The sequence below is a fragment of the Dendropsophus ebraccatus genome, chromosome 13 (genome assembly GCF_027789765.1).
Source record: "Dendropsophus ebraccatus isolate aDenEbr1 chromosome 13, aDenEbr1.pat, whole genome shotgun sequence".
Lineage (NCBI taxonomy): Eukaryota > Metazoa > Chordata > Amphibia > Anura > Hylidae > Dendropsophus > Dendropsophus ebraccatus.
Genome location: NC_091466.1, coordinates 41,940,084 through 41,957,411, shown reverse-complemented (window position 1 = coordinate 41,957,411; position 17,328 = coordinate 41,940,084). Strand labels below are relative to the sequence as shown.

The window sequence follows — 17,328 nt, the reverse complement described above, 5'->3', positions numbered from 1 at the left end:
GCCAATCAGCTGAGCGCACATATAATTCTAAATGTTTCTTCTAATAATGCTATTGTCATAACATAATTAGAAGAAACATTTGATGTTTTAATTAAAGTAAAGTGATGATTAGTACAGAATGCTCTATTGCCGGGAATATGAATTAACAGCTTATAGAGCTTCCTGTACTAATTAATATTTAATTAATAAAACACATTTTCGTTGTAATAAAATCAGTTTCGTTGTTCAATTATTTAATTTAAACAAATCCATTATTGTTCAATTAAATATGGGGGCACCTCTGGGGGCATTATTAGTATATGGGGGCACCTCTGGGGGCATTATTAGTATATGGGGGCACCTCTGGGTGCATTATTAGTATATGGGGGCACCTCTGGGGACATTATTAGTATATGGGGGCACCTCTGGGGGCATTATTAGTATATGGGGGCACCTCTGGGGGCATTATTAGTATATGGGGGCACCTCTGGGGCATTATTAGTATATGGGGGCACCTCTTGGGGCATTATTAGTATATGGGGGCACCTCTGGGGGCATTATTAGTATATGGGGGCACCTCTGGGGACATTATTAGCTCATGGGGGCACCTCTGGGGACATTATTAGTTCATGGGGGCACCTCTGGGGGCATTATTAGCTCATGAGGGCACAGCAGGGAATCCTACATACAGGGGGCACAGCAGAGAATCCTACATACAGGGGGCATCCCACACAGTGCAGTTACTTTGGGAGCCTACAGGAGGGAGAAAGGAAAGGAAGTTGCTAGAAATGTGCTAAGCCTAAATTGTTTGTCTCGCAGGTTCTGAAAAGATATCTGAAACGTATCTGAAAAGGTTCTGAAACGTATCTGGAAATCATCATCATGGAGGTCTGGGCCAGATGGAGAGGAAAATCGAAAGTGACGCCTCAGATCAAAGACGTCACCTGTGAGTCACTGTATGACACTTTTCTTATTTTGTAGAACATCATTTAGTAGGGGTGCCCCAAGGTGACAGCTACTACATTATCTGTACTCAGAGATATCACTGTGTTATCTGTGGTGTTACATAGGACTGCAGGTGACATCTACATTATCTGTACTCAGAGATATCACTGTGTTATATGTGCTGTTACATAGGACTGCAGGTGACTACTACATTATCTGTACTCAGAGGGATATCACTGTTATCTGTGGTGTTACATAGGACTGCAGGTGATATCAGGTGACTTCTCCAGGTTGCAGAAGTTCAAACTTCATCATGCCCTGCTGACAGTTGTTATGGGAGTTGTAGTTTTGCAGCATGTGGCTCTTCAGGTTGCAGCACTACAACCCCCATGGAGGCAGTGACAGTGCATTAGAACATGGTGGCACATTAGAGTAATTGGATATAACATTAGATAGGACTTTGCCTGATCGGGTGAGATGGGGGGGCCCCAAGCTAACATTTTGCACCAGGGCCCATCAGCCTTTAGCTACGCCCCTGGCTGAGTGTATGTTAGTATCCATAGGTCAGTTCCATTGCTATAGTGGTTGCCACTAGGAGTGCAGCATTAGCCTTGGCTTTTTAAGGTTGGGGCATATTCCCCCCTTTTCTGTGTAGTCCCGGTCCCGGCTCTTCCGCAGCACAAAGCACTCAATGGCCCTTTGTACGGCAGGAGCCGGCTCTGCCTCCCCGCTGAGTTTCGAACCTAGTACCTATTCCTCACGACCAATCACAAAGAAGGAAAGGGGAGGAGACTATGTATTCATGCAAACCTCCGATTGGCTCAATGCTAAGAGGGCGGGGCTACGTGCGCAGCTCCCTCCCCTCGTGTCTGCCGAGTGAGCGGGACGGGAAAACGTAGCCGGAACTTGAAGCGTTTGGCGGAGAACGAAAGCCGTTACGGTTTCCTCTATCGAAATCACGACCCCGCCGCCTCTGTGTATGCCGCTCTCCCGCGAACCGGGCTGACATCTTACGGTGAGTGAGACAGGAAAGGGGAGGAGGAGAGACGGGCCGTGAGGCTTTGTGAGAGGCCTTGGCTCTGTGCGCGGCCCGTAGTCGCCGGTTATTAGTGGCGTCATCTGTTTCGTACAGTTTAATTAGTTACTTTGTGTAACCGACGTTTGTGTAAGGATGTAACAATGGACGACAGGAAAATGGCGCCTCCTCGCTCTCTAGTCATCGGGCAGCTATGTGGTGACGTCACTACGGAAGCCTCCGCAGCTCTTTTTGCCTCTTGCATCATTGATGCTCCGCGCCGGGCATGGGCTCTGATTGTTGTCTAGTCGCTGATGTGACCCTATCATATACAATGGGGCGCTCTCTAATCTGTCCATTCCATCACATTTTTACAATTCTTCCTATGGCTGAATGCCCTGTTCTGTCCAAAATACTCAATATGGACAAAAGTATCAGGCCCCCTCACATTACACCTCCAGGGTATTCTATATCCCCACCCTTATGGGAAGGCTTACTACTATAGGTGTTGTCTGGGATACACATACATTTATTGTTCTCCCCTGTATTCTCAGGCTGGGTCACATGACCACCCTGCTGTGATGTCACATGCTCTGACTTCCTGTTCCAGGGGAGATATCATCACAGGATGGTGGGGTGGGGGTAGTCTGCTATCCCACATGGGCTTAGCTCTGCCCCATGAAGGCTTGGCTACCATCCAGAGTGTGTCAGACCTCTATGTGTAGAGATGTACTGGTTGGATCTCATTGTGGAGACTACAGCCTAGTCTTTAGACATGCTGGGTATGGTAGGAGAAGAGGAAGTAAAGCAGGGATGGGGAACTACAGTTCCCATCATGCCTGGACAGACGAAGCTTTAGCTTCGGCTGTTCAGGCATGATGGGAACTGTAGTTATGCTACAGCTGGAGGGCCAAAGGTTCCCCATCCCTGAAGTAAAGCCCTTCTGTTGCAAAACTACAATTCCCATCATGCCTGGACACCCAAAGCGATGTAAAGCAAGGGGCGGCCCTCCAGCTGTTGCAAAATTATCACCATGCCTGGACAGAGTAAGCTTTAGCTTTGTGTTGTCCCTAAATGCTTCCATTTTACCATATACAACCACGCTGGTACCAGTGAGCTCTTTAGAACAAGTAGAGATGAGCGAACCTGGAGCATGCTTGAGTCGATCTGAACCCCAACGATCGGCATTTGTTTAGCGGTGGCTGCTGAATTTGGATAAAGCCCTAAGGCTATGTGGAAAACATGGATATAGTCATTGTCTGTATCCATGTTTTCCAGACAACCTTAGAGCTTTATCCAAGTTCAGCAGCCCCAGCTAATCAAATGCCGATCGTTGGGGTTCGGATAGACTCGAACCCGGTTCGCTCATCTCTAAGAACAACCCATCCTTTTACTAGTGTCTGTAAAGGCAGACTGCACTGGTGGGGGCTGGATATTATGCACTTGGGACTGACTAAGGGTCCATTTAAACAGAAAAAATATCTGCCAAAGATTTGAAGCCAAAGCCATTCCTGGCTTTGGCTTTAAATCTTTGGCAGTTAGATAATCTGTCAGATAATCTTTGTGTAAATGGACCCTAAAACATCAGTATCCAGTGATTGAGTTGGTGTACAATACTTTTGTCCATATAGTGTATTCTTCACAGAGCGTCTCTCCTCTTCTGTCATATGCCGTCTCTAAGGGCCCTTTTACACGGAAAGATTATCTGACAGAATATCTGCCGAAGATTTGAAGCCAAAACCAGGAATGGATTTGAAAAGAGGAGAAATCTCAGGCTTTCCTTTATTACCTGATCTCTGTTTATAGTCCATTCCTGGCTTTGGCTTCAAATCTTTGGCAGATAATCTGTCAGATAATCTTTCTGTGTAAAAGGGCCCTAAGCTGGGGATTGCATAGGCTGATTATGATTTTATTAAAGTGTACCTGTTCTTACAGGTGAACTTTGTAGGCTTAGCTGTCCTGTGTGGAGCTCTTTCTGCGGCCATTATTTATCTTGTATATGGCATTTTTAAGCAGCTTTTTGCTCTGCAAGTTGTCTTTTATATATCTATCCCTCTCTCTCTTCTCTCTCTCCTGCTACAAGTCCTGGCAAGTAAACCAAAGTTGTTGTTAAGCTGGTTTTGGGAGTGAAGGATGACCGTTTAGCAGGAGGGGAGGGGGGGAAGAGGTATGATGCTTCTTAACAGGAGAAGAAAGCATTTTCATCTAATAAGATATATTACAGAGTTTCTTATATTTTTTTGCACTATTAATCTATGCATATGTTGCAGAAGTGACAGTGCCTGTTTAGGCTGTCAGGTATGGGAAGTTTTAAGTCCCTGATCGCAAACAGTGATCTATTAAAGGGAGGCAGCTCCTCTAGCGTACCAGCAGCATCTTTTTACGGGGTAAATAGTTCCCCCCCCCCCCCCCCCCCCCCCCCCCCCTCCCCGGTATAAAGTTAACCTGGCTTCCGGTACTAGGGATGGTCCGAACAGAGTTCGGTTCGGGTTCGTACGAACCCGAACCCTCGGTAATGATTCCCGCTGTCTGCCCGCTCCGTGGAGCGGGCGGATCCAGCGGGAGGACCGCCTGGAAAACTGGGATACAGCCATAGCCATAGGCTGTATCCCAGTTTTCCAGGCGTTACTCCCGCTGTATCCACCCGCTCCACGGAACACTAGGGCAGATGCATCCTAGATCTGTAGGATGCAGCTGATAGCCGTTTCTGCACAATCATGCTGATTGGTTCCCTTTAAGGGTAGCTTCACACATACCGGATCCACAGTGGATTTCACACTGCAAGTTTGCAGATCCTGGTATAGTGAAGTTCTATGGGGTCACATACCCGCAGCAGAATTCTCATTCCGCTGTGGAGATGTGACCCGGCTCCTTTAACCCCCTGCCGCCCGCAGCATACATTACCTGCTCGGTGCCGCGGCTGTGTGTGAGGCTTCCGGCTCCCCTTGCTCCTAATCAGCCAATCAGTGCACGGCAGCACTGATTGGCTGATGGGGAGCCGGAAAGCCTCACACAGCCGCAGTGCCGAGCAGTGAAATGAAAATGACCCCATATGTATGTGACCCCATAGAACTTCACTATACCAGGATCCACAGCGGATTTTGCTGCAAACTTGAAGCTACCCTTAGTGTCATGTTTCATAATCATAAATTTGCAGACCTTCCCATTAAACAACAAATAAGCTTCATATACATCTGGGAACGCCCTGTAAAAGGGATCATTATTGCTCGTCAGTGACCCTTATCTCTATAGTGCTTGTCATGGCTTTCTAGAAAACTACATCTTTTGACTGTTTCATCCTACATTGCTGTTTGTTCCAAACCCTGCCTGTCTGACCGAGGTTGGAAGGATTTGCTAATGTTCACACATGGTGGATTTGCCTTAGACTTTTTCCTGAAAGGTAGGTGTCCCAGCGATGGGGCCCCAACTATCAGACATGATACATTTCCCACAATTTGTAGGTCTTCCCACTGTGTCCCTTCTCCATATAGAGTTTTCCCCTTTTAGAAGACTCTTCTTTATATAATGCGGTTTTTCTAGGAACAGTGGCTCTGCTTTATGTCACGTGTAATCCGATCCCTTGAACGGCTGTAGGAAAGATGGCAAATCCCGCCTTGTAAAAAAGCCAGAGACAGGGCTGTCTACAGAGCCGCGGCTTCAAGCATGGAGGGAACTGAATTGTTAATAGAGGAGGTACTCGGTTACAGTAGGTGTTAAGGTTATACAGACTTCTTCAGCTTCCACATACAAGGTACGCTTATAGACTGTTATGCACAATCGCCCACCTCTGCCAGTGTGCTGTTTGCAGCCGCTTTCTTCACTGTATGAAAGAGATCATATTGGCTGTATGTGTCTACTGTAAGCTATCCATTCTTGCTAGCTATTAGCTGTTTCCCCCCATTTGCATGCATGCTTGGAAAAGGCCAGCGAGCAGGCTAGGTAAGCGACTATTTCCCTTGATGGTCACTAATGGCTTCTACTGAGGTCATTGCTTATTTCTATGTGTCTAAGTATCTAATGCATTATAAAGATATTTGTAGGGATCACTTCTGTTATTCCTGTGTGCGCTGACATGCAGTCCATTGATGCAGCCCATCAGGTAACCATGCTGGGGAGGTAAGTATACCATAGTTGTTGTTTTGTTTGTTTTTTTTTCTTCTGTCTATAAATGTAAAATTAAGCAATCTTCATATGTTTCTGCATAATTCATCCTGTTCGTGTGTTTTTGTCTACTTGAGTTCTTGAGTTTATTGCATGATAATTTTGTGATAGTGATTTAAAATCATGGTATTTTTATATAAAAAGGGAAACCAATTTGTATATAAGAAGTGAGCGAGTCTAATGCCCTGCACCCTGACACATGGTAGGTGATATGTGCCATGTGCATGAAATCTAAGTGAAACCCATGCGTTGCTAGCACTGTTTTTTGTTAGTTTTTTTATTTTTTATTTATTTCTTTTGCTATTTATATACAGCACAGTGCAGCCGGAGTGTTCAGTGAACTCGCCATAGTGCCCCCCTCAGCTGAGATTATGGAGCAGATGTAAGTCAGGGGAAAATACCAGTTTATCAATTATTTTTTTTCTTTAGAATTTTTATTAATGAATATGTTTAGTAAACAAGTTACAGTGTAGGAATCACATTTGTATTGTCATTGATTTGCTTATCTGTTAACAGATACGAAATCAGTCAGAGACTGAAACCTTGTTCTTTATCCTCAGCACTGGACCAGTAAAGTAGCCCCCCATCCACTCCCACCCCCACCTCAGGCTGCAACTTTCAAGTAGACCTGCTGCTGAAAGGTGCAATGTCAGGCCACTGTCTGGCCTTATGTATACAAGATCCTAACAAAATGTAAAAAATAAAAAAATCATATTTAAAGGACGACTTCTATTTATTTATTCTATTTTTTTGTAAAGGGGAGGGGTAGGCTGAAAGAAATATCATGTGCTCTCACCTCCTTGGCTCCAGCGCTGAAGCTAGGTACCACCAATTCAGTCCAGAGTCCCTGGCTGCTTCTGCTGGTTCCAGAGGGGACCTGATTATAAGGTGGCAGGCCCACTCAGCCCATTCGTTACAGTACGCAGCAGCAGTGCTGGAGCGAGGGAGGTGAGAGCACATTATTTCTTTTAGCTTCCCCCTCCCTGACACCTTTACAAAAAAAATTGCCCTGACTGGAGTTGTCCTTTACTTTAAAATTAAAAAGGAAAGGAATATCTATTGTGCAAATGCAGTAGTGCAGTCAGCTTGAGCAATATCTGTGAAAATGCATTCTAGTTTACTTCACCTTTAGTAGCTGTTGGCTAAACAAGTGCAGCCATTCATGCCTAGTTTAGTTGAGTGTACATGTGTTGCCAACAGGGAGAGTGAGCTGCTGATTTTTATGGGTGCCCAGAACATAGGATCACGTATGTTGAAATTCAGCTTCATCAATCTGGGCATTGCCTGCATTTAGACCACCTTCTTGAATAAAGTACACCATGCTCATTAAAGTGGGCCGAACATCTAGCATGTAGGACTTTCTGATGGCTTGTCAGGAGAGAGAAAACTAGTAGTGTTGAGCGGACTTTGGCAGATAATCTTTCTGTGTAAAGGGACCCCAAGATTTAAAGCCAAAGCCAGGAATGGATTTAGAAAGAGGAGAAATCTCAGGCTTTCCTTTATGACCAGTTCTCTGTTTATAGCCTGTTTCTGGCTTTGGCTTCAAATGTTTGGCAGATAATTTGTCAGATAATCTTTTTGTGTAAATGGACCGTTACTGACCTGTTCTGGTTCAGCAACAGTCTCAGAACCCAAATGTTGGATGCTACCCTAGGGCTGCCAGGAAGAAATGAATACAGCCTATGGCTGTATCTGTGTTTTCCAGGTAGCCATAGGGTGGCATCCAACTTCTCCAGCCACCGGGAGTTAAATTGCAAGCAATTTGGGTTCTGAGACCGTTGCCAAATCCGAACAGTTCGACAAGTCCACTCAACACTAATAGGGTATATTGGATTTTTCCTTAGTCGATCCTTAACTCTCCAGACGCTAAGCAGAAAAACATGCTGAGCATGCATGGAAGGATCTCAGGAGAGCAGTGTCAGATGGGTCCTTTTTTTTTTTTTTTTTTTAGTCAAGAGCTGGCCAACCGTTGAAATGAATGGATTCTTGGAAATAAGAGCACGTGTAAGTTTCTAGACGCAGCAGCCAGGTGGTGTCTATTGCCCTTTATGTGACTTATTAAATCATATGTATTTTGCACTAACCAGTGTATTTTCATTTTCTGTGCAGTGCAGAGTTAAGGCTCTGGGGTTTCCTGATGCCTTATTTAGAAACGCTCTTCTCATTTGAGGACCATCCATAGTGCTTTATTGTGCCGTGGATCAAGGATCTCTAAAGCACCATGCTTTCTCCAGTGCAGACTATATTTATCATTGGCCTAGAAATGAACAGGACCAAAGTTGTATGCCACTTTTCTTTACTTCAATGTGCCGCAGTACACACACCAAGGAAACAATGTAATTGCCTTCTAAAGAGGTATACGTTTATTTCAGAGCGAGTGGTTGTGAGTGCATCGGCAGCCTATTGTTGATCGTGCATCAGTTCACTATAAGTCAGAACCTTTCTGACCAGATTAAGCTTTTGTGTGTCATTGAGCTGTGCTTTCGTTTATACCCGTTTTTCTTCTGTTTCCACCTTTTACAGGACACCATGTTTACTCGGGGAATTAAAAGAAAGTGCATTGAGGCAGAAGTGATTGATGGGTCCTTGGTCGACTTAAAGACTCTTCCTTCCTATACGCTAGAGCGTCAGTCTATGCTGGACATGTCACTAGTAAAGCTTCAGTTGTGCCACATGCTGGTAGAACCAAACCTCTGCCGTTCGGTGCTGATTGCCAACACAGTAAGGCAGATACAAGAAGAAATGACTCAAGACGGCAGCTGGCAGTTTTTCCACTCGCACCAAACCGATCATCCTGCCCCTTTGGATCGTCTTGTATCGACAGAAATTCTGTGCCGTTCCTCTAAGGATCAGTCTGAAGAGAAACACATTGATGACACCTATATTACATATAGTGAAGAGTTGGAGGTTCAAGAAACTCAGGAGATTGCAGATTTCTCGACGGTCACCTCGGTGAAAGCAGTACAGAATGGCTCATCCGGCTTCTGGGAAATAGAAGGTCAACAGGAAAATAAAGCGAACCTTCAAAAATCCTTAGACCATATATTCGAAACATTGGAGAATAGAAATACAAATTCCATGGAAGACTTGTTTTCTGAAGTTGACACTTCTTATTATGACTTGGATACTGTGCTAACAGGGATGATGGGAAATTCTAAGTTAGGCCATTGCGATATGCTTGAGAGCTTATCTCCGTCCCCTGCACCCACTCACTGCAAGGCTGAGCTCAATGAGATTGATCATATCGTGGAGATTCTTGTAGAATCTTGAAGACTGTTTTGAAATATACATACAGACATTTGAATTATGGTTTGGTTACAGAACATTTCCACATATGATACCCCTAAGATGTTGTCCTGCCAGGTTATATCTGGGAAAGATGACTAGCAACCAACATGGCCACCGTTTTACATTCCACAAAGCTTTGGCATCTAGCTGGGAACACTTGTCATTTAGGAGCCTGGCAAAGCTGGGTAGCACCCCCTTTGGCAGCTGTAGTGGGAATGATCCTCATTCTATATTCCCTTATGTACTATACAAATCAGTGTCTTATCAGATTGTGTCTTGTTTTTCCACATCCTTAAGTTTTACTACTATTGTGCCATTAAAGGGGTTATTCTGATACTTATTGCCTATTCTTTGAAAAGGTGATAAGTTTTAATCATTGGGGATCTTCAGGCAGTGCATGCTCTCTAGCCGCATCATTCACTCTTTGTTTGAGCGCATAAGAAAGTCAAGCGCCATACTTGCCTATCTTGGTCAATCCTAGAGGGTAAATGCAGTGGCGGCTAAGTGTGCACACTGCTGCTTTATTTACAATGGGAACAAAAGACCACATTTCTTACATTTGAAGCGTTCTTATTGGCTGGACCCCGACTGATCAGGTTTTTAACTTGGGATAAGTTCTTTAAAGGGCATGTATAAGATTGGGGTGGATCCTGGCTGCTTTAGGGTATTATTACACCAGACGATTATCGTCTGTTCCGTCAGATAATCGTTTAGTGTAATAGTTTAAAAGCAACGATCAGCCAACATGCACGTTGTCGGCTGATTGTTGTTTTAAAGTGCAAACCAAAATTAAATTTCTGATTTGACGGTAGTAACTGTCTGCTGGCCATGGCTCCATGTAATAGGACCACCGCTTTCTTCTATGGGCCACTTGAAACATCTAAAGATCGCAGCTCCCTGCAGCCTCCCCGCTGGATGTCTGTACATGTAATACCATAGACAGCGTGCGGGGAACGAGGGGCAAGTGAACAGGTCAGTGCTTGTGTGCATAATAGGTTGTGCGTAATATTGCAGCCCAGTTAGAATACCAGATGTAACATCAGTTTTGTCCATGGTCTGTATTTGAAAGAAAGCAGCGTATTTTCTCTCCTCATATGCATACAAACCCTACACATATTAATAATCTAGATATAAGGGGAGAGTGAGATATTTTTTTTTTCCCCTCGGTTTGTGAAATAAAAACATCGCTGCTTCAGGTTGCATTATCCACTTCTGCACTTAGTGATGAAGTAATCGTGCCATCAAATGTCTACACAAATCCTCCTTATGGTCCTGTATTTAACGCTTATATTAAATTATTACTTAAAGCTGTAAGCCAGTGGTCGCCAGCTATCAAGCTATTGTTAAACTGAGACTCATGAGATGCTGGAAGTAGTAGTTTCACAGCAGCTAGAGGGCTATAGGTTGGAGACTTCCTCTGAACCTAGAAGGCATCAGTATGTAAAATATGGCCCATACCTGCTATATTTAGCCCAGTTTGGGATTTTTACTCCATAGTACTGTACTCTCAGACTTGTTCTTTCCAAATCTTGTAAAACTATGACTCCCAGCTTGCCTTTAGAACAACTGGAGGGTAAGAAGTTGCGGAACTGCCATAGAGGATAATGTATTGTTACATGAATAACATCCATGTATGTTCATTCCTTATAGTTACACTAATCTGCAGTATTTATTTTATATAGTCATTTTTATTTTTTTCATTCTTAATCCAATATTTATTTTTCTAACTATGGTATTTTGTAATTACTATAACACACAATGAATGGCGCATTTATATAGGACCATTCCATTCTAGACACGAATGGTGGCATAACTACCTTGAAAATGGGGTTTTCTTTTCTTGTGAATGTATGCTTGTTTGTTCTCCCCTCTCTAGTGCCACCTATATGTAGCTACCTTCTAAATCCCCTATTACATGGGGCGATATTGAGGAGCAAACGAGCCTCGTTCCCTGCTGTCGCTATTGCAGGTGGCGGCAGCGAGCAGGTGAGTACAGGAGGGGCCACGAGGAGGCTGCCCGGGTGATAGCTAGATTGTCCGGGCAGCCCATAGAAGATAGCAGCAGTCTGCTGCCACCGCTCCTATTCCACGGAGTGACAGCAGCAGATCGTTGCTATCCTGGTCGTTTGTCTTTCAACATGTTGAAGGACAAACGGCAGGAACGATCAGCTGACATCGCTCATGTCAGCTGATTATCTTCTATTACACCAGATGATTATCGGCCGAAAACTGCCGATAAACGCTTGGTCTAATAGGGCCTTAAAGGAGTTATCCAGCGCTAGAAAAACATGGCCACTTCCCCCCTCTCTTGTCTCCAGTTCAGGTGGGGTTTGCAATTAAGCTCCATTTACTTCAATGGAAATGAGTTTGCAACCCCAACCAATCTGGAGACAAGAGAGGGGGAAAAGTGGCCATGTTTTTGTAGCGCTGGATAACCCCTTTAAGTCTTTCACTAACCTTTCAAAGAACCATGAAACATCAATAAGGATATCGGCCATCTGTAGACAACTTTTTTCAGTGTTGAGTATTAATGTCTTGGGGCAGGCTTATAGTCCTAATTATGTTTTAAGTCTCTTTTAAAAAGGATATCAAGGCTTAGAAAAACATGGCCAGTTTCAGTGCCACTCTTGACCTCAGTTTGGGTGTGGCTTTAAAGTTCAGTTCCATTAAAGTGAATATACCTAAGTTGTCATACCATACACAACCTGAGGACAGGGATGGTGCTGTGCAGTGTTGTGTTTTTTTACCTTACAAGAACATAGCTGTATTTCTAATCCTGGATTTAATGGGTCAGACTTAGGGTAGTTACCTATAGGTGGCACTGGAGACAGTTTTCTTCCTTCTGGAGGAGAAGTTGATCTGCATACTTTATAAAAACTGGTTATTGTAACTACCACATGTATATCTGGGCCTAAGCTCTTGTTCACAGGGCGTAGTTTAGCTTTCTAAAATATGCCATCACTTTATGATCAGTGTTGGTTTTACCTCTCGGAGCCTCTTTGATCCTGAGAATGAAGGTGTTGCAGCACTGTCAGTGTTCTTCCTTGCACAGCAGGTCTGTAGGTGCTGCTCTGCAGGAAAAACCTTGAAGTTGCCGCACTGAATCTGTGCTGCTGCACATTGATTCTTAGGATTAGTGGATTCAGATGTCAAACCACTATTGTGCATAAAGTGATGGCATATGTTTGTTGAAAAGCCATCACTATGTTAGATGGAAATATACAGTACCTCTAATAGCTAAAAAATTGTTTTGGAGCCAGAAAACAAATCTGTAAGCTTTCTATCCCTTTGAGTTTAGTATCCACTATTGATTTTTGTCTATTAAATAAGTACATGCAAAACTTCAGCGTGAACAAGGTGTTAAAATTTTAATTGAATAAACCTGTTTATTACAGCAATAATTACTTAATGACATTATCTGTGAAATAACTACTGTCTGCAAATACACTCTGGACAAAAGCATTGGGAAACCTGCACATCACTCCTACCAGGGCTTTCATGACATCCCATTCTAAATCCATTGGCATTAATATGGGCTTGGCCCTTCTTTGCAGTTATAACAGCCTGTATTGCTCTGGGAATACTTACTGTAAAATTTTGGAGATGTCTTTGGTAACTTTTGCCCATTTATACAGAAGCATTTGTGAGGTCAAAGACTGCTGTTGGATGTCAGAGCTCTGTGCAGCCAGTCATGTTCTTCCTCACCAGACTCCCCTCCATGTCTTTATGGAGCTTGCTGTGTGCACTGGGGAGCAGCCATGATGGAACAGAAAAGGAATAAATCCAAACTATTCATCAAAACAAGACATTGTGGACAACTTCCACTTTCAGCTTTGTGTGAAGTATTTAAATTTCCCTTCACTGTAACTAAAAGGTATTGGCCGCCTTCTAAAGAAGAAAAAAAATCCCATAATATGCAGTCAGGCAGGTAACTGTTTCCTGGCATTCCCTAGACCCAGCCTTGTCCATCAGATGCCAGATGGAGAAGTGTGTTTCTTCACAGAATATTTTTCCTCTGCTTCGCAGTCCAGTGGTTGCGTACTTTACACCACTCTATCCAATACTTGGTGATGTAAGGCTTGCATGCAGCTGCTTGGCCATAGAAACCCATGTCATGAAACTTGGGGCAGTTTTTACAATGCCAGATGAGGTTAGGTCTCTGCAGTTAAGGAGTCAGCAGTTTTCATGTACGATTTGCGTCAGCACTCTTTGTGACCCTGCATTGTATCTTCAAACACCTGAATTAGGAGCTGCATCCCAATGCTTTTGTCTATATAATGAATGTGCAAATTTTAATACTAAAGCAATATTCCAACTGTCTACATTAATGGCCTTTCCAAGAGGAATGGTGGACACTTGTCTGCTATTCTGGTTAGACCCCAGTACCCTATTCCTTTTGGATTGGTGATTAAAGCTATATTGGCATTTGTATTAACTTGCGTCAAAAGTTGATCACACCAGGTTTCAGTCATGAGATCGGCTGTGAACATGAGCATAACCAGTGATACAGTTTGCTCCCCAGCTGGCTGCCTGATGCAACAAAGCCCAACTCCTGCTATCAGATGGAAGTCTATAAAGCCTGACTCCTGTTATTGGTCAGATCAGGCAGCCAGCTGAGGGGTGAACCATTTCTAGTGTGCCTCCCAAACGACAGGTCTAGGTACTAAAATAGAATATTAATCCTTTTATACAGGTTTATTGTCAGTTTCTGATAGATTAGGCTGCAGTGTAATTCTGGTTCATGCATATATTACTTTGCATATACATATGTTTACAGATGTTTTTTTCCATTTTGGGGGTGGGGGGGATTTAACCTACAGTAGAAGAGCACACGTATACATGACTCATACTTATACATTCGTTCTAGAGTGTATTTACCCTCTTAGTTCCTAAGGATCTCGGATATGTGCAGGACTCTTCTTTTTTTTTTTTTTTTTTTTTTTTTTTTCCCCCCGTAGCAAGAGAATCCATTGTAATAGAATGTTTTTTGGGTTACGTATGTAAGAAGATTGATTTTCTATTTTATTTAAAATCCGGTTTATTCAGAAAGCCCATTCCTGCATGTGGTAATGGACCGTGGTACATGGGTGCTTTTTCGGCCCGGTTTTTCCACTGGAAACGGTTTTTAATGTTTATGAGCCAAAGCCAAAAGTCCATTACTCGTGGCTTTGGATCATAAAAACTGCTTCATAAACTACGTGGGATTTCCAGACTTTCCTCCTCTTTAATGCTCCAACTTTTGGAAATGGGCTTGAAGCATAAAGGGGATCGGCAAATGAAGAACCTTTATGTTTTCTAGTCTGAATATTTGCAATTACCTTAGGAAACGTTTTATCACTGAATCTTACTGTACCGTGAATCGGACTTAGTCTTGGACTTATTGGTTAATATGTTGGCTGCCAGAAAAAGTTATTAACGTGCCTTTAAGTCTTCCAGAAATCAGGTTAAGCAGCTCTATTTCTATGTGCACCATAAAATTCGACAAGTGCATTCAGATTGTGATGCAGGAGTCTATGGCCACTAGTAGAAATGTGTTTAACGGCTTACATGTTAGGATTCCACTCATGGTATGTGCAGTTGGCCCGGACTCATTTATACAAAAGTGTTGGATTATCTTGCATTTTTATAGCCTGCTTTGTAATATTATACACACAGTTTTGCAATGAATGTAGTTTATGTATGTTTTAATAAACAAGTTTTTTTCAATATGACTGTTTCACTTATTGGCCTTTAAAGGGGCTACCTTAGGATCCCCCCCCCCCCCCCCAAAAAAAAAAAAAAACACAAAAAAAACTGTACAAATGTTAAAACTAGGGCTGTGGAGAGACTCCACAGCCCAACTCAGACTCCTGAATTTTATCAGGACCGACTCCAACTCCTTTATAAATGGCCAGCCAGTCAGACACCAGGGGAGTTATCACACTGGTGTAACGTTGATCTGGCTCAGCATCTTCTTCCTAATGTCTTACATGATCCTGGGGCGACTTCTGAGGGAATAAGGAAAATAAAGTATATTCTCCTCTGTGTGTGCAGTGGATGCAGCCAGTCTCCAGCCTCCATGTCCTGAAAAACTCAAAACTAGACTGGATGGAGCAGGTAGTCTTTTTCTGCTGACAATCTTGTGTCTAAATATTCACCGTTTTGGCTGCTTTTTTTAAACCCTAAACTCCATGCACATTTTGGGTCAGATAGGAGCCCAACACATTTTAACAAAATGTAATTAAAACATACCTTACTCAACAAGAAGACGGAACTCCTGGTAGCATGTAAGCTCTGCTTAACCTGACTGGCACCATTCACACAGAAGCAGTCGCTTTCAGGGTAGATGAAACGGCTACTCTGGCTTGTCACACTGTGCCACCCCAACAGACACTTTAAAGTTCAGTTCAGCCTGTAATGCCAGAGACTGTAATGCCAATGTCTCACTATACTAGGCAAGAATGTGTCTTCATCGCCCACGTTTATTCGTAAAACAGTATCCATTAAAGAGGTGTCCAGTAAAAAAAAAAAAAAAATCATACTTTTCTATGCTGCCAGGGCTGTAGAGAACATGTCAGTGAAGTAAGCTTACCTGTCCTGCTGCAGTTTCCCAGGCTGTCCATTCTGTGCCACTGTCAGTGTTTTCATAACATCCAATGATGTTCTGTTCCCTTAGGAAATGGCCGGTCATATGCTGAGCAGCCATTTCTGGTGGGAGCGCAAGTGATTGGATGTTTCCAAAATGCTGACAGTGGTGGAGAGGAGGCCTGGGAATCGACAGGGGGACATGTTCCCTGTAGCCCTGGGAACATGGTGAAGTAGAAATTTTTCCTAGACATTCCCTTTTAGGTCCTGTCAAATTGAATATGTGGGTAGAAAGCCATCAACAAACTTGTGTATTTAAAAAATGGTATATAAACAGAAAACCGGAATATTGTTGGACTTGCACAGTGGAGGCAGGACAAAAATGTTGCAAGAAGTTAATAAAGGCAAATTGTTGGCTTCTCCAAGAAAGTCCACACATTGGGCAGATGGAGACATCCAAGAGCACATGCAAGAAAAAAAAAAGCTGCAGAGACAGCTTGACTTCAAGCTTTCGGAATGACTGGTACATGAATAGAAAGGTCCTGATAACAAATGCCTTGCGGACTTCTGTTAGTTTAAAGTATTTGTCGGCAAGAATTGGAATGTTCTCGATGTCGTGTGGTTTACAGATGACAAAGTATGCTTTCACTTATCTGGCTGTGTAAACTCTATAAATATTCAGATAGAAAGGAGGGTTCCACACTCAGTAATAAGTTGCAAGAATTGAAACGTATTCCTCCAAAATTGGTGAAAAATTTCAAAGTTTTGGTCCGTAGACACCATCAGCCGCTGTAACAAAAGTGGAAACTGAATTAAACTGCTCAAATACATGTAGGTGCTGGCAAGGTAGATGTATAAACATATAAAGTACATAAACCATAGCAACCAACCTGTATTCATCTAGCACGCTCTCTTGGGGGGGTCCTTTTGGGCCCCCTGCTTAACGCCACTACCTCTGAGAAGGATTCTTCTTAGCCATGACAGCCGCTCAGCCAATCACTGACTAAAGTGGGACCGCACTGCTGGCAGTGACCGAGAAGTAGTGGCCGGTGTGTTCATCAAGGAACATCAAGATGTTACAAGGGGACCCCTGGGGTCTGCTGAGATTCCCGCAATGTCAGTTTGAATAGGTTGCCCCCTTGAACCACCACGGCTGGGTGAAGACTATACTGGTCCTGACTCCGGCTTGCTTCTGTGGCTCAGTGCGCTGTCCTGCCGCAGCCACTGTTTGGCAGAGTAGGATATCAGGGAGCCGGGAGCCACAGAAACAAGCCTGAGCGCGGACTGTTAAAGAAGTCACCAGGCCGTGGCGGGGTAAGGGGGTGGCGTTTACATACTTGCTTTGGGATGAAAATTCCGCTGCGAGTCCATAAACC

General features: G+C 43.5%; 1 protein-coding gene across 10 annotated transcripts; it reads left to right on the top strand.

The window, feature by feature from the left end:
* The first annotated feature begins 1,754 nt into the window (after positions 1 to 1,754).
* CDCA4 (cell division cycle associated 4) lies at positions 1,755 to 9,878 on the top strand. Of its 10 annotated transcripts, XM_069951256.1 has the most exons (6): positions 1,755 to 1,939; positions 5,480 to 5,690; positions 6,415 to 6,482; positions 6,661 to 6,741; positions 8,210 to 8,455; positions 8,624 to 9,878. In XM_069951256.1, exon 6 carries the CDS (start codon positions 8,630 to 8,632, stop codon positions 9,368 to 9,370), a length of 741 nt encoding a protein of 246 aa, XP_069807357.1. In that variant the 5' UTR covers positions 1,755 to 1,939; positions 5,480 to 5,690; positions 6,415 to 6,482; positions 6,661 to 6,741; positions 8,210 to 8,455; positions 8,624 to 8,629; the 3' UTR covers positions 9,371 to 9,878. The 10 variants fall into 10 exon arrangements, with proteins under 10 accessions (XP_069807357.1, XP_069807358.1, XP_069807365.1 ...); XM_069951257.1 differs by lacking the exon at positions 6,415 to 6,482 and having other exon boundaries at positions 5,486 to 5,690; XM_069951264.1 differs by lacking the exon at positions 6,415 to 6,482 and having other exon boundaries at positions 8,210 to 8,436.
* The last annotated feature ends 7,450 nt before the right edge of the window (positions 9,879 to 17,328 follow it).

What these genes read in the sequence shown, in the direction of transcription:
- CDCA4 (XM_069951261.1), top strand. Translation starts at nt 8,630, where the DNA reads ATGTTTACTCGGGGAATTAAAAGAAAGTGCATTGAGGCAGAAGTGATT.